Raw genomic sequence first — 20,287 nt, 5'->3', positions numbered from 1 at the left:
CGGCCGCGCTCTGATAACGCACACTACAGCAGCGCGCGGGTGGCTGAGAGGGCGCGGGTGACACCGCCGCCCCCAACCCCGCCCTCCCGCGGGCTCGCTCGCCCACACTCCCCGCCGCTGCCCGTCCCCTTTTCACGCCTGGGACGCGCAGCCCAGCCCGGCAAGCTCTGGGTCTCCGCCGCCGCCCTCTCTGTCGGGTCACAACCAGAGCATGGAAGCCGGGGAGCCCCGCGGGCCCGGGCCGGGGGCAGAGACCGCCGCGGCCCCGCGCTGGGAGGAAGCCAAGGCTTTCTCCGACGAACTCGCTCCCAAGAAGAAACCCAAATCGGTAAACACAGGGCTTGGGTGTGGAGGGAGGGGAGGGGAAGGTCACTGGGGAGCCCCCTGGAGAGGGGCCCGTGGTGCCCCTCCGGGAGGGGACTCAGGTCCTAAGGCACCAGAATGTGCCCTGCCGTTGGCGCAGGCTCGGGTTTATTTTTGGGAGCTCTGCTCCGGGTTTCTTTCCGGGGCTCGTGTTCCACGCCAGGATCCTCCTCCCCCGTGCTGTCACCTGGGTCCAGCTCAGGGCCCCGCGACTCAGCCCCTCTCGGAGCGGGCGGCCTGGGGCGCCCGGGCAGTACTTGTTGGCAGGGCCGATGTGTGGCGCCTGCGGTAGTGACCTGGGCCCTAGTAACCGGACTCGGGAAACCCGGCTCCTCGCTGCGCGCTCCGGTTTCTGCCATCTGGGTACCTCTGTCCCGACCGGAGCCTCTCGGTTTGGGGTCTGGCTCAGGGCCCTGAGCCCTGGGCTGGGGTGCTGTGCTCCCTGCGTCCTAAGGGTGCACTCAGGGCTCTGCGTCCTTGGTTGTGGGCTCCCGACGCAGAACTCTGTGCCCCGGCTCTGGGCTCTGCTCCCCTCGCCGTGAGCATTAACATCTCCGCTCCACCCGTGATGGTCTCAACCCTGCAGGACTCACAGAGGAGAGAGGTCCTCTTCCCATCCGACAAGTTTTTGATGAGGGCAAACAACCCTCATTGAGCTCAGGGTTGGCTCCTGGGCCTTGCTCACTCCCACTTCGTGATCTCAGAGCTTGCCGAAGGAACTGAGAAATAGAGGTTGGCACGGAGCATCCCCCTGACCTTCAAGTGTCCTGCCCCTACCCTCCAAAGACCCTTCCCCAGGAGGCCCACCTGTCAACAGTCATTTCCTGCAGTTCCGCCAGGCCCCTCAGCAACGCAACTGAGAGGTGAGGTAGGCTGAGAGGTGAGCTCCCTGTCTCGGGAGCTCACGCCGCACCGAGGGTGCGTGCAAGTGGTGCGCGCTCAGGCGAAAGACCCTACAAGTGCGGTGCGAGCAGGGGAAGGAGGGACTGCCCACTAGGTGAGGCTTTGCGGAGGTGGCATGTGAGCTGATCTCAAAGCCCGAATAGGTGGTTTTTCCCAGGCAGAGATAGAAACTGGATGGGTAAAAGGTATGGAGACGGCACCTGGGTGGGAGAATGCAGGGTCTTTGGGAGAAGACTTGGGGGGTGTCGGAGACTCGCGAAGGCCCCTGAGTGTCGTGTTGAGGAGCCTGGACCTTATTCAGTGAGGCCAGGGGTTTTAAAACGAGGTTCCATGGAGCCCCATGTTTCAGGGGGTCTGCACGCCTGTGAATCCAATTTATTTTCTTTCTTCTTCAAAGTGTGTTTTAAACTATAAAAAATGTATAACAAAACAACTCACTCGAATTGCCCACCTGTGTCAGGTGGATGTTTTTGCACATTGGAGACCACTAACATTAATTTATGCTGCAGGTTGATTGTTATTATTATGTTAACATTTATTTATTTATACTATATTCTACATTTTATTTTTAAGTATACTTTATTGATTATGTTATTACAGTGATCCCAATTTTTCCCTCTTTGCCCCCCCCCAGTACCCCTCTTTTCTCCAGCAATCCCCCCCTTAGTTCATGTCCATAGATTGTGCATGTAAGTTCTTTGGCTTCTCCATTTCCTATACTATTAATATCCCCCTGTCTATGTCATGCCTACTGATTATGCTTTTGAATCCCTGTACCCTTTTCCCCCATTCTCTCCCCACCCTCCCAGCTGATAACCCTCCAAATGATCTCCACACCCATGTTTCTGTTCTTGATTTGGTTGTTTGCTTAGATTTTGTTTGTTTTTTAGATTCAGTTGTTGATAGTTGTGAATTTGTTGCCTTTTTAATGTTTATAGTTTTGATCTTCTTTTTCTTAAACAAGTTCCTTTAACATTTCATTTAGTAATGGTTTGGTGATGATGAACTCCTTTAGCTTTACCTTGTCTGGGAAGCACTTTATCTGCCCTTCGATTCTAAATGACAGCTTTGCTGGATAGAGTAATCTAGGTTGTAGGTCCTTGCTTTTCGTCACTTCAAACACTTCTTGGAAGTCCCTGCTAGCCTGCCAAGTGTCCTTTGAGAAACGAGCTGACAGTCTTATGGGAACTCCTTTGTAAGTAACTCTCTGCTTTTCTCTTGCTGCTTTTGAGATTCTCTCTTTATCTTTAACCTTTGGCATTTTAATTATGATGTGTCTTAGTGTGGTCCTCTTTCTGTCCAACTTGTTTGGGACTCTCTGTGCTTCCTGGACTTTGCCAAATTAGGGAAGTTTTCTTCCATTATTTTTTCAAATAAGTTTTCAACTCCTTGCTCTTCCTCTTCTCCTTCTGGTATCCCTCTGATTCAGATGTTGGCATGTTTGGAGATGTCCTGGAGTCTTCTTATACTATCCTTGTTTTCTAAATTCTTATTTCTTGTTTCTGTTCTGGTTGAATGTTTATTTTTTCCCTCATGTTCCAAATCATTGATTTGACTCCCAGCTTCCTTCCCTTCACTGTTGGTTCCCTAGAAATTTTTCTTTATTTATTTCACTTAGTGTAATCTTAATTTCTTCCTTTATGTTGTTGCCATACTCAGTGAGTTCTTTGAGTATGAGTTCATGATCACCAGTGTTTTGAACTCTGCATATGATAGGTTGGCTATCTCTGTTTTATTTAGTTCTTTTCCTGAAGTTCTGTTCTGTTCTTTCATTTGGGCCATATTTCTTTTCTTTGTCTCCTCAATTTGGCAGCCTCCCTGTGTTTGTTTCTCTGTAGTAGGTAGAACTGCCTTGACTCCCTGTAAAAAGCACCTGTAAATTGTGTGGGACGCAGCCGTAGGTAATCACCAGGGTGGGGCAACCTGCTTTTCCACTTTGTGGCTCTGTGTAGGGGGAGGGGAAGGGCTCAGAGAAGGGACTGTGCTGCTGCCTGGCTTCTGGGGGTTTGCCTGGTACTTGCCCCGTTTCCAGTCACTTCACCCACTCCCCGTATGCAACTTGTGCCCTTCCAGCTGTTGCCCTGGTGTTGAATCCCCAAGTGAGCGGGTTTGTGTGTGTGTTAAGACCCTGTAGACCCTTTAAACGGAGTTTCCGGAAAATCTGGCAGTTTCTTTTTCTGCCCCAACCCCCAGTGGATTTTACAGCCAGAAGTGACTGGGATTTATCTTCCCGGTGCTGGAACCCTGGACTGTGCAGTCTGGCCTGGGGCTGGGATCACTAACTCCCAGAGTATGCCTCCAGGTTTTTATCCACCACATGTGAATGTGGGACGGCCTGTGCCCCATTCCTCGGCACCTCTCCGTGCCACGTCTTATCTTCTCTCCACCCCATCTCCAAGTCTCCGTCCCTACTACTCATCTGAATGAATGTGGCATTTTTTAAAAAATAGATTTTGTTTATTTATTTATTTTTTTAAAGATTTTATTTACTTATTTTTAGGGAGGGAAGGGAAGGAGATAGAGAGAGACACACACACACATCAATGTGGGGTTGCTGGGGGTTATGGCCTGCAACCCAGAAATGTACCCCGGCTGGGAATCGAACCTGGGACACTTTGGTTCCCAGCCCACGCTCAATCCACTGAGCTACGCCAGCCAGGGCTTGTTTATTTATTTCTAAAGAGAGGGGAAGGTAGGGAGGGTGAGAAACATCAATGTGTGGTTGCCTCTCATGTACTCCCAACTGGGGACCTGCCCTGCAACCCAGGCATGTGCCCTGACTGGGAATCGAGTTGCTGACCTGTTGGTTTGTAGGCCATCACTCAATCCACCGAGCCACACCAGCCAGGGCTAGATGTAATTCTTTTTGTGGTTGCGCGCAGAGGCAAAGCGTGTCTACTTATATCTCCATCTCGACCAGAAGTCCCTAGTATTATTTTTTTAGCAAACCTTAGAATAAAGCTTTTCCTGTGATCTGTTTAATAGAAGAGTATCTTGAGATTGCTGGCAATTATTGCTAAGTCTCTTGAGGCTCGTATCTTAAAACAAAACAAGACAAAATACCTTTGATCATTTGCAGCCACTTATTGGTGTGAATCAGGGCTTTCTCAATACTGTGAAAAGCCCAACAAATGCAGAAACAAATTGACTAGATGATGAAGCTTAAGTCTGCACCAGCTACGTCTGAATCCTAACTCCCAGTTTCCAATTTGTCATTATCCAAACAACTGTGTTGTTTTCATTGGTTGACATTATAATAAATACTTTATGTATGTGTAATACAATTGATATAGTAACATAAATGTATGCCAATAAGATATGTTAATATCTGGTTTGCATATCGGGGTTTCCCTCAAGAGTTCATTTGAATAACAGGTCAACCTACTTTTTTAAAAAGCATGAAAACCATTATAGAGCGATGCAGGATTTTTCAGCAAGGGATTAACTTGTTTCCATTTTCATTTTAGAAGGATCACCCTGGGCAGTGCTGTGGATGGTTTGGAGAGGGTGTGCCTGGCAGCAGGCAGGCTAGTGAGGGGCCTGGTCCCTGTCTGCGGAGCAAGCTAGACTACTGTCATGGCCCCGGGGTTGGAGGGAAGGGGATGGGCGCTGGGAACCAGGATGGTCAGTGGAGCTCCCCAATTCATTTCCTCCCCAGGCACCAAGGAATCCAGGCACGCAGGACCAGCTGTCAGTCATGACCTCTCCGTCAGCTCCTGACCCTCACAATTCTCTGAGAGGCGAGGTGCCTGGTGGCTTCCTGGCCCCTACTCCTTCCTGCTGTAGCCCATCCTCCCACAAGCTATTTTGGGGGCTTTAGGCCTCATGGGCCACATCAGAGCCTGGCTGGGCTCATTCTCATTCCCAGGAGCCTGAGTGAGATATCAAGCCCCAGACGCAGAGGAGGCCCTCACCTCATGGGGCCAGAGGACTTCCTCAGTGCGGACCTATCTGTCTCTCTCTCCGCTGGCTGCCCTTCTCACTCTAAGTCCTTCTAGAAATAATGGCTTTTGGCCAACTTCCTGTGTTGGTCCTAACAGGCAGAATCATATCGGCCTAAATGAGAGTTCCTCAGACAGGTGGGGTGGGGCTGTGCTGCCCTCCACTGTCACCCCATCCCAACCGCGCAAGGCAGAGGGGGACGCCAGCCTCGCCCCCTCCCGGGTGGAAGGCAGAGAGAGTTGGCAGGTCAGTGCTCCCAGGCTGAGTTCCTGGTCTTGGGTGAGGGTCTTTCTGGCCTAGTTCCCAGTCTGGAATCTGGACTTCTTTCTGATTTCTGGGGGGCCTGTCCCCAGGTTGGCCTGATAACACGTGACAGGGTGGCCTCCCTCTGCAGCTGGCTCTAGGAGGGTCTCTGAGCGCTTGCTCCTACCCTACTCTGGCCAACCACTTTCACCTGTCCCTTCAGCACCCCCTGCAGCCCGGGCTGCTCATGGCTTCCAGCTCACGCCCTCTAGGCCCTCAGACTCCACCTCACCTGGACAGTGTCAGAACAGGCTGAGCGGGGAGGTGGGGTCCTGCCCTTGGGATCTCCATTCTGAGGTGAAGAGAGGCCTGCCCTTAGAATCCTCAGTGTGAGGGCACTGTGACCCTCACCATTTCTCCCAGATCTGGAAAGGGGGACTGTGTGGGAGGACTGTCCCAGGGAAGTGGCTGCAGTAACAGGGGCCGGGGTCTCCTGAGAGTTATTGAGAAGGGACACATGGGGGATGGGTGCTGCTGTGTAGAAAGAGGCCAGAGACTTCTTTCTTATCTTGGCTCTGTCTTGACTTTGCTGTATGACCTAGAATAACTTTCTGTTCCTCTCTGGGCCAATTTCCCCATCTTTAAAAGAAGTGGCCCTGGCCAGTGTGGCTCAGTGGATTGAGTGCTGGCCTGCAAACCAAAGGGTCACCGGTTCAATTCCCAGGCAGGGCACATGCCTGGGCTGTGGCCCACACAATAGGGGATGCACAAGAGGCAGCCACACGTTGATGTTTCTTTCCCTCTCTTTCTCTCTCCCTTCTCCTCTGTCTAAACATAAATAAATAAAATCTTTTTAAAAACAAAAGAAGTGGAGACTTCTGGAGCCAAGGCACCTGGGTTAGTTTTCTTACAACGGCCTGATGTGGGATGGGATGGGGTCTGGGCAGGTCAGCAGGTTCTGGGGGACTCAGAACATGGCAGTCTGGCAGGGGCTGTGGGACAGAGGAGTGAGACCTCGGCTGGCTGGCTGCCTGGGCTGGAGTGGCCGGCTTGGGAACATGCCTGAAGAGGCCGGGAGAGCAGCCGATTCTCTGTCCTTGAAAGGATGATGGACTCTGTCCCTAAGGCAGTAAGCCCAGGGGTGGGACGCACTCAGCCCCCATCCTGAAGGCCAACAGGCTCCCTGGGTTTATGAGAGTAGGTCCCCCTTCTCTCCCGACTCCACACTCACCATCTCTGGCCATCCCTCTATCATTCTTTCTCTCGAGGTCTTTTAACTTCATTACCTTCTTCCCTTGGAGGCTCACAGCTGCTGATGGGGTTGGAAGGTACCTGGCCCAAGGACACACAGATGCATGGTGGGGGCCAGCAACCTGGACAGCACTTGAGCTCAGCCCCAGAGGAGAGGCACCTGTCCTGCCACTGCCTTAGCCTGGCCCTGTGGCTGCATGCAGCATCTCGGTGGGAATAAAAGTCAAGTGCAAACTGAGGTCTACGTCACGCGTTTGGGGAGCTCTTTGGTCTTGCATGCCAACTCTGAGGTTTTAAATCCTCACTAGCCACTGGCCAGTCATAGCTACTTAATGTAAATTGATTAAAATTAAATACAATAAAAAATTCAGTTCTTCAATCTCACTAGCTACATTTCAAGTTACTCCATAGCCACATCTGTAGCCCCTGGACAGCTCTGGACATTTCTATTATCACAGAAAGTTCTACTGGGCAGTGCTCTTCTAAAGGATGGCACGGATCTCTGCCTTGGGGACAGGTCATAAGCTCCGTGGGGGCAGGGATCACACCTGTCTTGTTTCCTGCCATGTCCCCAGAACAGTGCCTGTCACATGGTCATCACTCAGTGTTGTCAACTGATTGGAACCTAGGCTTGACTCCAGAAAGAAGCAGCGGGGCCGGTGCGGGGCCCGCAGGGCCGTCAGGAGCAGGCCCCAACGTGAGCCCCTCATCTGCAAAGTGGGAATCAGGGTCCCATACAGCTCAGGTCACAGAGATGCAGTGGGACTCTGGGAGTCTGGGAGTCCCTTGGGAACCCCCATCCTGACCCTCCCCAGGGATGACCAAGGGCCCAGCCGCTGTCTGTGATGGCACACCCCTATCTCCATTCCACTGGAGGGGGTGAAGGGGCTCCTTGCACTTCTGGGGCCCTGACAGAAGGCCCTCTGCAACCTGGCACCTTCCTACTGTTCTGGGCTCACCTGTACCCCCATGCCCTGGGCTCTGCTCACCTTTGTGGATGCACCATGTCTATGCGCACCTCCTCACACCTTCCTTCACCCTGCTCCTCCTCCAAGTCTCGGCTCAAACGCCTCCTCTCCTGTAACAACTTCCTCTGAACCCCTGTCATCAAGAGCAGGCTTTCACCTGTGTTCTGTCACTCATTTCAGTCCCTTCTGCATCTCTGTTTCTCCCTCCCAGCCTGTGAGCTCTGAGGACAGGACCACCCCAGGCAGAGCCCAGGTGTCTGGCACAAAGAACCAGCAAATGTTTGTCAAATTTGCATCAACCAAAAAAAAAAATTCTTGGAGCACCTGCTATATGTCAAGTAATCTGAACAGATTAGAACACTTCACTGAAGTTTCTAGTTCATGTAAAATTTGTCATGGCAGATATCTCTCACTTCTTATGGAAATATGTTACTCAAAAGTTCAGAGACATTAAAAATGTACTGAGCTCCCATTATGTGCTAGGTACTGTTCTAAGCACTAGAGATACAATAAGTTAACAAGACAGTCCTAGTCCCTGCTCCCTCAGAACTTAGACACGGTTCCTGCTTCTTCTCTAGAACTCTGTCTAGAGATATAAATAATTAAATAAGCAATTATAACTTACTGTTAAATGTTACTAACAAGGAAATAGAAAAATAGGGGAGGAAAAGGAAATGGGAGAGGTAGCACACCCATAATGAGTCATGAGGGAAGGCTTCCCAGAGATGGCATGGAGTCTGAGACCCAGAGGTTGGGTAGAAGTTGGCTGGACTGAGAGTCAGGGAGAGTGCAGGTCAGGAGGGGGAACAGCATGTGCAAAGGCTCAGAGGAAGATGGGAAGTTGCACTGACCCATGAGAGAAGTCAGCTTGAGCACAGTGGGGTCATGGGGAGGCGAGAGTGGAGAGAGAAGTAAGGGGTCTGTCAGGAAGACTCCCACTCTACACTAAAGGCTACCGACTGGGGCCCGAGAGGAGTGGGTACCACTGAAGGGGAGGGGCACATGACCAGACTTGAAGATGGGGAAATCCCCTCACAACAATAGGGGTGACAGATTGGAGGAGATGACAGATGGTGATGGACTGGGCCGTGGTAGGAAGACAGAAGGAAGTGGATGGAGTCCAGTGGAGCTGACAGACGTTGGTGTCTGATTGTTGGTGACTGACTGATTGAAGGAGTTGAGGAAGAGGGAAGACTTGCATTGACTTCCGGGCTCCCGGTTTAGGTGAGAAGTGCTTGGTGGTGCTGAGCAATGGGATGAGGAAGGAGGGAGGAGTCCAGGTTTGGCGGTGGAGAGAGTGGCAGGAGGAGTTTGGCCTTGAGCACGTTGAGTTTGAGTGTCTGTTAGTCAAGTGGGACAGTTAGATGCATGGGTTAGGAGCTCGGGAGAGGGACCTGGCCTGGAGATAAATGTTCTCGCACAGTTGTCATGTTTCCAGGCACAATTCCTCTGAAGGGCCTGCAGCTCCCATTTTATAGTGGAGACCAGAGACCACCTTGAGCATCAGCCACACTCTGCGGCCCCATACACTGTGTTCCCTTTTCTGTTGTGTCCTGATGGCTGGCCAGACTACAGATTCGCTGAGGGCATGGCCCTGCCACCCCCTCGTGCTTCTTGGTGGGGAGCCGTCATCTCCGTCCCCAGCTGGGTCCTACACAGAGGGGGTCCTGTCCTAGGTCTGCCCCTGCCCAAGACAGCCTCCTCAGGCAGAGGCTGGTCCTGGGTTTACTTCCTGCCCCAGTGCCCAGAGGGGCTGGCACGTGAGACCCACCTCAGGGGAGTGTGAGTGATGGCCCTTCTCCTGCGCGTCTGCAGCCCAAGCCTCAGAATGCAGTCACCATTGCTGTGTCCTCCCGAGCCTTGTTCCGCATGGACGAGGAGCAGCGGATCTACACGGAGCAGGGCGTGGAGGAGTACGTGCGCTACCAGCTGGAGCACGAGAACGAGCCATTCAGCCCGGGGCCGGCCTTCCCCTTTGTGAAGGTGAGCAGCTGTCCACCACGAGCCACGCAGTGCCTCTGGGGGGTTCGGGAAAAGCGCTCCCATGGGTGTTTGAGTGAGGAAGAGGGACCCTCGGGGAAGATGCTGCCCCACAGCGGCACAGCTTGGCTAGGGGTAGAACTGCCATGGCAAGAAGAGGCCACCCGGTGCTCCAGACTAAAGCAGCCCCACACCAGAGAACCAGCCAGTCTGGTGAGGGGAACACGGGCCGGGGTTCAGCACCCACTCATGCTTTCAGTGAATCAGCCTGCACAAGGGCAGAGATTAGGAGGAGAAAGCCCTTGTCCCCGCCCTCCCCAGCCCCGGCTGCTGCCTGCAGATGTTTGTCCCTGGGGGTCTGAGCTGCAGGGCCCCTCTCCCCTCCAGGCTCTGGAGGCTGTGAACAGGCGGCTTCGGGAGCTGTACCCAGACAGCGAGGACATCTTCGACATCGTCCTCGTGACCAACAACCATGCCCAAGTGGGTGTCCGTCTCATCAATAGCATCAACCACTACGGTGAGCACGCAGGATCGGGCGTGGGACACCCCTAGCAGACACACCTGGGAGTGGGGCCGCAGCTCTGCAGGGTAAGGGTATACCAACTAGAACCCAAACCCAGGGATGTGCTGGTAAACTAGCTCTTAAAAAACAAAACAAAACAAAAAAAAAACAAAACAACAACAACAAAAGCACCCAATTGTGTCATTGCCATTTTCAGGGTGTAAGCATTCCCACCATGGCTGATTTCAAGTTGCCAACAGTCGAACAATCGAACTGGCTCCAAAAATCCCAGGACGTTTAACATTCAGTTCTTGCAAGTCAGTCAGTGTAAGCCAGCTCCAGCACGCCACCGCTCAGGCCCCACTCCTTGCGTGAGCCGGCAGGGCACTTGCAGCCTCGGTGCCTCGGTGTCCCCGTCTGCAGTGGGGCTCCCAGGCCTCACACAGCTGCTCAGAGAACAGGTGCAGTCATCCGAGTGAGCAGGGCTTTGTGGCTTAATTCAAATTCTTGATTGAAAGTAATAGACCCTCCAGAGCCAGTTTAAGTGGGAAAAAAAACATCTATTGTTTACAGGAGTGTGTCTTAGAACCACAGGACAAGAAGTAGCATTGGGCCTAAAAGGCCTGAATCCAAGAACTGGAAATCTCTCCTGGGCTTTTCTCTCTCCGGGTCACATGAGCCCTTGCTTCTGCTTCTCTCAGCAAGTCTGTTCCTTTATTTTGCTTTTTGTTTTTCCCGTCTCTTTCTCTCCCCGAGCTAGGCAGGCTTCTCTGCTTTTCCTGAACGTGGCCAAAATTTATAAGTTTACAAGTCTTTGTTTTAAGCAACCAAGAGAGTCCAGTTGGCATTTTTTTAATCCTAATTTTGAATGGCTGGGAGCAGGAGTTATATTCGAAATATTTAACCGCCTGTGATGTAGGTGCGGAGTAATCAGGGCAGACAGCGCCTGTAGTACAGGAGCCGGTCCGGAAGGACTCCTGCTGTGCCCCGCGTTGCCCCTTCCGTTGTGGATTGTCCCGCGTGAGGGATGCGGTCGTGCTGGACTAACTCAGCGGACTCAGAGCAGCAGCGTTTATCAACCAGCAAATGTTTTACAACCTGTGCAGGCAATGCAACTAGGTGGCTATCAGCCCAGGCTGTGAGAGAATCTGATTGGCCCAGCTGGGGTCAGGTGTCTGTCCCTATCCAATCAGCTAGGGCCAAGAGGGTCACTCTTGGTAAGGACCCACCTTGTCTAGGACTGGAATTCCCTGGCGAAAGGATGTTACTGTGAGCCAGACAACTGCTCCTGGGAGGTGATCATCTTCATTTCATGGATGAAGGATGGAGGGGTTTAGCGAGGGAGGACACTGGCCTAAACTCAGAGAACCACCAGCACTCAGGACCAAGACAGTGCCTACTGGACCCGGAGGGACCGTGGGGAGGCCCTGAGGGTTGACTCCGGCATCTCCTGGGTGTTCTGTACCTCCTCCCCAGACCTGTTCATCGAGAGGTTCTGCATGACGGGCGGGAATAGCCCCATCTGCTACCTCAAGGCCTATCACACCAACCTCTACTTGTCAGCCGATGCGGAAAAAGTTCGGGAAGCCATTGATGAAGGTGCGTGAAACTGGGGAGGGGAAACATGGGGCGTCTGGCACAGGGGTCCCTGAGGTGGGAGGCAGGGTCCTAAAGCCCTGAGCAGGTGCCAGGGGTTGCGGTGGTCACTGGAAGGGGACTACCTTCCTTAATGCCTACGACCTGTCCCACAAACTCTGAGAACAAGGCCCACTTATTCCGTTCTCCCACCCCCCTGCCCTACCACCTTCCGGATGCTTTTACTCATCACCATCGCCCTGGCTTCTGTTTCCATGGAAGCCCTCCTTACAGCCCAGAAAGCCACTCCTTTCGAGGAACCTTCCAGGTCAGTAGGAGTTCTGATTCCCGTGTGACCACGGGTAGCCTCTGCCCCTCTCTGGGCCAGTGAGGAGAAAGATAAGTTTCTAGTCCAGCCTGAACAATGAGCGTGGTCTGGGAAACGGCCAGCATTCCAGCAGCTGAGGCAAGGTTAGGAGACCCAGCCACAAGTTCTGACAAAGAAAATTTCCCTCCATGTGTCTCTGTCAAGGGGCAGTGTTGGGTGGCGGCCATAGCCTTGGTTCTCTGGCACAGGCCGACAGGCCCCACCGCCTGAGAGGGCCTGTCAGGCTACGCGCTACTGGCAGGTTTATCGACCAAAAATATATTCACTTTTCTCTTCCTCCTTCATGCTGTCTCCTGCCTAGGAGCCTGATACCCCACTCCTCTGGGCTGCTCGGGCTTCTAGGAGGCTCTTTAACCAGGGACTGGATGCCATTTCCCTACACAGATGTCACGCCCTCTGGTTGGGGCCTTGGCACAGGCCTGCCCGTGTGCCTCTGTGTGTCTGCAATCTGAGCTCAAGCTGGAGAGCAGGTGGAGGTCAGGGGGTGGCCCTGCTCGGGGTAGGGCTCATTTTGGTTCATCTTGGCTCCAGTACTAGCAGTGTGGGGAGGGTTCCTGGCCTGATGCCCAGGGCCTGGTCCTACTTATAACACCCTCAGGCTAGCAAAGTTGCTGCGGAGTTGGCACTGCTCACCTCTCCTAGAGCTCTGCCTACACCCATGCCCTGTGATCCCAGATTCCCAAAGAGCAGGGCTGAGGTGGCCTTCAGAGAGACGAAGGTTAGGGAATGGGCTGAACCGGCTGACCAGGTCTCCAGCCTCCACGCACTGGCTCTCTTGTCCATTGCAGCTCTAGCCTGGAGTCCGGGTTTCTGGCAGGCGTCCTTGACCTTCTGGAGAAGCAGAAAGTCTGTGCCACAGTCAAGTGTAATTAGTGCTACCCCTCATGGCCACCTACGTTGCTTCAAGGAACCCTGAATAGCCAGGCTGTCCCGAGTAGGACACACCTGGGTGCCTTTGTGACAGTAGACTTAGGGTACCCACACCCACTTCACCCCAGGCTGCAGCCTGGGAGCTCAGCTCCAGACAGAGCTGAAACATCCATCCTGGGGTGGGTGCAGAGCAGGTGAGGGCCTTGTCGGAATCAACAGCAAGAGAGGGAGGCCAAGCCAGGGTCAGTGCTCCTTCCCAGTGCCCCGGAGGTCTGTAACAACAGTCTGTGAGGAATTCTGGGAAGGACATCAGTGGCCCAGGGCCCTTCCTTCCAGCCAGGACTGACATTCCGACAGTCCATGCCAGCATGACTTCACTAGATATTAAGGTGTCGACATTCCTCCAAACCGGTTGATAAGTGGCTCCTGCCCCGAGTCCTCTAAGTGCCCCTCTGTTACCTGGGGCTCCCTAGACCTTCCTTCAAAGCAACAACTGAAGGGAACCTCGGGCTTAGGCCAGAGCCCTCAGGCCCCTGCTCAGGACAAAAGCCACCATCCATTCGTATGGCCAGTTTTAAATATCCCAAACCTTAGCCCTCGTTTGCCTTGTTCCCTCTGAGCCCTGGGTGAGGCAGGTGGGCAAGGAGAGCCTGAGGCATCCCTGTCCTGGCCCAGGTGTCAGGGAGCCCTATTGCCAGGATGGAGGCAGACAGCATTCGCCTCTCTCTGCCCAGGGATCGCAGCTGCCACCATCTTCAGCCCCAGCAGGGACGTGGCTGTTTCCCAGAGTCAGCTGCGCGTGGCCTTCGACGGGGACGCGGTGCTCTTCTCAGACGAGTCGGAGCGCATCGTCAAGGCCCACGGGCTGGACAGGTTCTTCGAGCACGAGAAGGCCCATGAGAACAAGCCCTTGGCCCAGGTGCTCCACACAGGCCCCAGAACCCCTGAGCGGGGCGAGGCGGCTCCCTGGAGCCTGCCCTGGGCTGGAACCTCCAGCCCAGAACCAAACTCAGAGCTTGGCCTAGAATCTAGGCGGGTCCCCTCACCAAGCCCCCAGTCTTCATCCCTCTCACTCGACCCCCGGCTCCCCTCAGTGAGCTTCTACCCCTTCCTCGAGCCCCTGTCCCCCTCACTGCAGTCCCATCCGCCCTCCGAAGCCCCCGAATTCTCTCTAAGCCCCTCTCTGAAGCCCCGACCTCTCCTTTGCAGCTCCTTGCTGAGGTCTCCATCCCTTCTCTCTCTTTTTTAAGATTTTATTTATTTGTTTTTAGAGAGAGGGGAAGGGAGGGAGAAAGAGAGAGAGAGAGAGGAACATCAGTCGGTTGCCTCTTGCACACACTCTGTCTGAAGACCAAACCTGCATGTGTCCTGACCAGGAATCGAACCAGCAGCCTTTTGCTGTGCGGGACATGCCAACTAAGCCATACTGGTCAGGGCCTCCATCCCTTCTCCAAAGCCCCCCTCGCAGTCTGAAAGCCTCATTCTCTCTCTGAAACCCTCATCCTCTCTCTGAGTTCCCCCACCCTCTGAGTAGGCTCCCCTCCTCTCGAGAAGCCCCCACTTCCCTCGCTGGAGGAAAGGGAAAGCTGGACCAGTGCTCCTCACCTGGGCGGGGAGATCTAGCCAGGTGTAGGGTCTGGGGCAGCCCCTCTGCCCTGGGCCAACCAGCCCTAACTACCTCCTGCCATCCTTCCCTTGGCAAGAGGCTCAGGGACCCCCACTCACCACCATACTGCTCAGAAGTCTCCCTGAGAGCAGACTGCGCCCTAGTCCCTGGTTACAATTCCTTGGGGTTGGAACCGATGGAATTCTCCAGGCCTCCTGGGAGCTCCCATTTGTGATTTTAACAAAGATCTCCATCATCCCAGATCCCCTCTTGCCAAGACTTCAGCAGGCTCCGGTCGCGGCCCTGAACATTCATTTCACTCCCGTTCTCATTAATTCCCTCTAACCCCCTTGGGAATCAGGGCAGGACTGTGTTCCCACTACGTGGTAGGCGGAGCCCAGGACATCACTGCTGTTCCCAGTCTCCCACCAGGTGAGAGGTCTCCTAGATTGGGAGCCCTCCTCTCCTTACTTCCAGCTGCTGTTGTAGTTTTCTTTCTTTTCTTTTTTTTTTAACCATCATCTGGTTCTTTACTCACACGTCCTCATTAACCTTCATTGTTTCCGGTACTGTCGAGAGTAAATCCTTTCCCTGACCCCAGAGAGCCAGAGCATGACACCCTGAGCCAGTTACACCCTGGTCTGTCTGTCCATGCCGCTCACAGCTGGAACCCATTCTGCCTGGAGGATATTTTTAATATCCTCCCTGCTGGGGAACACAGAAGGTCACACTCCCTGAGCAGCAGGACAGACACCCATTTTCCCCGGGGGCACAGAGATGGACACACGGAGCCACAGCTGTCCTGGTGCGGTTGTTCTGACACAGACTGTCCCGTTGATGCACACAGTGGCCTGAGCAGGCAGAGCAGGGCTGAGAGACGTGGGGACCTCGAGAAGCTTTCCCACGGCAAGCACCAAGACCTGAGTGCTTTAGGGAGGAGCCCAGCTGGAGAGGGAGCGAATGTTTGCGAGAGGGGCGCGCTCACCGTCTTCCCTTGCCTTCTCGTAGGGACCTTTAAAGGGCTTTCTGGAGGCTCTGGGTAGGCTGCAGAAGAAGTTCTACTCCAAGGGCCTGCGGCTGGAGTGCCCAATCCGCACCTACTTGGTGACGGCACGCAGCGCAGCCAGTTCTGGGGCCCGGGCTCTCAAGACCCTGCGCAGCTGGGGCCTGGAGACAGATGAAGCCCTGTTCCTTGCAGGAGCGCCCAAGGGCCCCCTGCTCGAGAAGATCCGCCCACACATCTTCTTTGATGACCAGATGTTCCATGTGGCTGGGGCTCAGGAGATGGGCACAGTGGCTGCCCACGTGCCTTACGGTGTGGCACAGACACCCCGGCGGACTGCACCTGTGAAGCAGACCCCAGCTGCACAGTAGCCGAGCTGCCAGCCTCACTGACCCTCAGTGCTCCAGGCACAGCTCCCTGTCATACCTCGACATGTCATCCAGCAGACCGACTTCTAGTCCCTTACCTTGCTGCATGTCTGCCCTCATCCCTCTGAGTGAGGTACTAGTAGGCAATCATGCAGACTGGGCCGGCATCCTCACCAGCTCTTGTTCTGGGCCAGCTCTGGGCCACAATGCTGGCTAGGAAAGTAAGACTGTGGCTGGACTTCAGGGGGAAGTGGATGGCACTGGGTGTGCGTGGGAGGGTCGGAGGAGCCAGGATGCCTGCAAAGGGCTCTGGGGTGGAATCCAGCCCCATGTAGCGAGAAGAGCACCTCGCCGAGAGAGAGGGGATCTGGCCTCTGCGCTCTGTCCTGGCATTAACTGCATGACTTTGACCAAGTCCCTCCCCTTCATGGGCCTCAGTTTCCCCATCTTTTAGGTAGTTTTCAAACTCTCCTTTAGCTGAAGAAGCTTGGTTTTGTAAGATTGTCCTCTTTGAAGGAAGCATTCTGTGCCAGGGCTGCTGCTGGTCTACACAGCACCTTTGTGCGGATTACACAAAGACGCTGTCTCTAGGGTGAATTATGCAGAGAAGGCCCTTCCTCTGGGCTGGCTGTATCCACGCTGGGCACACAGCTTGCCCAGCAGGCTATGAGTGGGATGTCAGCCCCCACTGGCTCGTCAGCCCAGAGGCCTTTGTCAACTGGGCAAAATGCACAACCATCCACAGCATCCCTACCAATAATTTTATACGTTTGAAAACTACTGGACAAGATGACCCATTTGCTTCCTGTGATCCTCTAATCTGTCTCATCAGGGGTCAGCTGCGGCCAGGTAGGGGGTGTCTGAAAGGAATGAGGGAGTGGATTAAGCCTGCATGCAAACTCCGGTCCAGCCAGCAGGGGGCACTGCAGGCACTTCCAGGGGAACAGCTTTAGTGGCAGCCTGCTCAGTGCTTCCATTGCTTTTGCTTGTAGCCAAAGTTCAGTTCCTGCCTGCCAAGCCTCTCACCTCAACCCTCACTCCCTCAATTATTGCATCCTGCTGTGTCACTGAGCAGCCCTGCCAGTGAGGGGAAAAGTGGAGTATTGGGGTTTACTGTTGTGGGCCCAGGGGGCGAGAGCTCAGTGGCTGAAGTAGGAGGTTGTCCAGGCTGAGCCTGGGGGAAGGAAGGCCTGTCTGGGATGATGTGGGGTGTGTGGGAGGTCTGGTCTGTGGCCGTGGCCAGTTAGAGAGGAAAGGAGCTGAAATGTGCACTAGAAGCTTCTACAGCTATGAAATTGTGAGTGGAAGTAATGAGCTCTCCATCACTGGGATGTGTGCAAGGGACATCCTTGGAGGGACACCCATGAATCCTGCACCCTTGCAGGAGTGCCTGCAGCCTCTTTGTCACCACTTCCAGGGTAGAATTCTCACTGCTTGATGAATCAGCCTCCTCCTTTGCTGACCAGCCCGGTTCTCTCTGGAGGGATGGTGGGCACCATTGGCTGGTCCCTTGGGAAGACCTAGGGGTGTGAACAGACATCTGGGAGCAAGGGGCAGGGGCTGATTGCCCAGTTCCTGGGGGACTCCTAGCTGTGATCAAGAGTTTTGTGAAAAAAGCCAAAGGTACTGTCAAAGTGGGCAGGAGCCTGGAGGTGTGTGCAGGAGAGCTGGAATGCTTGTGGGGGCAGGAAAGGGGGTGTAAAAGGCCATCCAGAGCCTGACCTTTGTCCTTTTGAGGACGCAACCCAGGGTCTGAATGGGCACAGGTTCCAGGCAGTGCAGGTAGGGCAGTTGTTGCAGAAGGATCATCCAGGAAAAAGAAAAAAGTGAGAACACAAAGGTGGTTCTCGAAATGAGCAACAGTTCGGCCAAAACGGAAGTGCTTGGCTGGGCTTTTACCATCAGTGCCTAGAGGCAGGTGCTGGGGTGGAAGGGCAAGGCGGTGTGGAGTGCCGGGGCAGATGCCCAGCACTGACTGCCGTATCGGGGAAGGGCGGGTGATGAGGATGTCTCTGCACAAGGTCCTTTTCATCCACAGCCACAATCTTTTTGGGCAGCAGAGGAGGCTTTCAAGGCAGAGGGCCTAGTTTTGAGCTCCTTCCTCTTCTCGTGTTCCAAGCCAACCAGAGATAGTATGAGACCTAAAGGGAAATGAGAAGGAAGTCAGAGAGCTCAACCCAAGTCACCTTTTTTTAAAGATTTTATTTATTTATTTTTATGAGGGAAGGGAGGGAGAAAGAGAGAGAGAAACATCAATGTGCAGTTGTTGTTGGGGGCCATGGCCTGCATACAACCCAGGCATGTGCCCTGGCTGGGAATCGAACCTGCAATGCTTTGGTTCGCAGCCCACGCTCAATCCACTGAGCTATGCCATTCAGGGCCCAAGTCACCTTTGGCTTTGGCTGAACCACTGACACATCTGCCCACCATCCCTTAAGTCAGAATCACCCCCCTTGGATGAGCCCCCACGGCTCCCAGAGCCAGCTGGTAGCCCACAGAATGGTGGGTAGGCTGTGCAATCAGGGTGGACAGTGTGCCCTGTGAAAGCAAACCAGATGTCGCCTAATTAAGATAAACCCCAGGGATTCTGGGAACTGCGAAGTCCTGCCCCCGGGCCCTAGTGATAAATGCTGCTGATTCTTCCAGGTCTCTCAGAAAGCCAAAGATAAGGTGCAGTAAAAGCCTGGGTTACACTGGAGCCACCATTAATAGGCACAGACAGGCCTGGGCAATGAGAGACAGGAGGGTCCAAATTCTATTACTGAAGCCATAAATGAGCATCTCAGGCCTGGAAAGAACAACAACAACAACAACAACAACAACAACAAACCCTTTCAGAGGCTGGAATAAAAGTTCATAAGTTCTGAGGGCAGGTTTAGGCAATAGTCAGACGCACCTGATTGTTTCAAGGGCTGAGGAGGAGCATTCATGAGGCAAATTAAAAAGCCAGGTGGGCACTAAAGTCTCAGACCCCATGTACTCTGCAGCACTGGGCCCAGACACCACAGCTCCTGGTGGTCTGGACCCCTGCAGCCAAAAGCATCACAGCCTAACAGGTCTTGCAGAACTTGTCCCAGGATATGCTTGCCAACAAAGTCCCAGACCCACTGGAAACTGCCACTTAGCAGAAAACCAGAAACTGTGATATAAGTAAGCCCTGAGACTGCTAAGATCGTTGCAAGACATCCCCTCCCCTTCCTGAAGGCCCTATCAGAATGGTGGGGGTATAGCAGAAAATGCCAGGATAAATCAAAACTAGTAAGAAGTTCAAATCCAAGATGGATCTGGCGTTATAATGATATTCAACTGGTATGCACCAGTCGGGCCAAACTGGTGCTTAAAATACTGAAGTATCTTCAGAATGTTGGTAAATGGCTCCTGATCGAGTCCCTGAGTGGGTCTGAGCGGCCCCAGTTCCCTTGGTCCCTCCAGTGTGACTGCTCCGTCTTCCCACCATCCAGTTAACGGGGCTTCTCAGGCGGCTTCCAGGGGGCTGCTGCTGCTGCACAACGGCCAGTGGTGCCCGTGCTGGTTTAGAGAAATAAGCAATTGCCCAGTCACACAGCTAGTAAGTGGCAGCACAGGAGCTCAAGCCATAGCTGGCTGGCTGCCCAGGCTTTGAATCGTTTTGCCGTATGGCCCAGACATGTGCAGAGAGGTGACAATAGAAGATTCATAACAAAGTAGTTCACCGATGGTCCATTAACTCACTGACCTCCTGCACGTTAAAATGCTTAATACACTTGAGTGGGTACATTTTTTATAGCTTCTTAAATAGCTAAGACAAATTGAAATTAGAGTCAGACATTTACAGAGCCCTTGGAGCACCTCAACACCCCCAACTTCTGAGGAACCCAGTTTAAAGACCCTGCATGGGGCTAATGCAGGGTTGGTAGACCATGGTTCCTTGGGCTAAATAGAACCCACTACTTGTTTTTGTAAAAATAAAACAAAAAACAAACAAAAAACCCCTTTTATTGGAACACAGCCATGCCTCGTTGTTTATATATATCGATGGCTGCTTTCACACTGCAATAGCAGAGGTGAATTATTTCAACGGAGTTCATGGAGCTGAAAATATTTATCTGGTGCTTTACAGAAAAAGTTAGCTGACCCAGGGGCTAGGGCAAACACCCCCACTTGCTCGTCAGTGGGGGAGACCAGCTCGCATGCACCAAAGCATTGGGGGGGCAGAGGCTGGCTCCCCTGCAGAGGGGGCAGCACGAGTTGCTGAGGGGAGCTACGTGCACGCCTGTGGGCATTGCTGGGGCTGCAGAGTCGCATAGGCACCAGCCAAGTACCTTGATGTTAAGCTCAGCAGATCC

At 53.5% G+C, this 20,287-nt stretch overlaps 1 protein-coding gene and 1 long non-coding RNA gene across 2 annotated transcripts; one reads left to right on the top strand and one right to left on the bottom strand.

Moving 5' to 3' along the window:
* The first annotated feature begins 72 nt into the window (after window positions 1-72).
* NT5C1A (5'-nucleotidase, cytosolic IA) lies at window positions 73-18,148 on the top strand. Its single transcript, XM_028513686.2, has 6 exons — window positions 73-328; window positions 9,486-9,653; window positions 10,038-10,167; window positions 11,629-11,751; window positions 13,720-13,904; window positions 15,600-18,148. The coding sequence occupies exons 1-6, from the start codon at window positions 212-214 to the stop codon at window positions 15,963-15,965; spliced, it is 1,089 nt and encodes a 362-aa protein (XP_028369487.1). The 5' UTR covers window positions 73-211; the 3' UTR covers window positions 15,966-18,148.
* Window positions 18,024-18,519, bottom strand: LOC118500578. The gene is made up of 2 exons (XR_004903151.1): window positions 18,353-18,519; window positions 18,024-18,148 (listed from the first exon to the last, which is right to left on the bottom strand). It is a non-coding gene; the product is annotated as an uncharacterized LOC118500578 (long non-coding RNA).
* Window positions 18,520-20,287: the final 1,768 nt, after the last annotated feature.

This window comes from Phyllostomus discolor, chromosome 5 (assembly GCF_004126475.2).
Source record: "Phyllostomus discolor isolate MPI-MPIP mPhyDis1 chromosome 5, mPhyDis1.pri.v3, whole genome shotgun sequence".
Classification (NCBI taxonomy): domain Eukaryota; kingdom Metazoa; phylum Chordata; class Mammalia; order Chiroptera; family Phyllostomidae; genus Phyllostomus; species Phyllostomus discolor.
This window is presented reverse-complemented; position numbering and strand designations above follow the sequence as displayed.

Coding starts and splice junctions, on each gene's coding strand:
- NT5C1A (XM_028513686.2), top strand. CDS start 212: ATGGAAGCCGGGGAGCCCCGCGGGCCCGGGCCGGGGGCAGAGACCGCC. Junction 9,654..10,037: donor CGGCCTTCCCCTTTGTGAAG/GTGAGCAGCTGT, acceptor TCTCCCCTCCAG/GCTCTGGAGGCTGTGAACAG. Junction 13,905..15,599: donor AGAACAAGCCCTTGGCCCAG/GTGCTCCACACA, acceptor GCCTTCTCGTAG/GGACCTTTAAAGGGCTTTCT.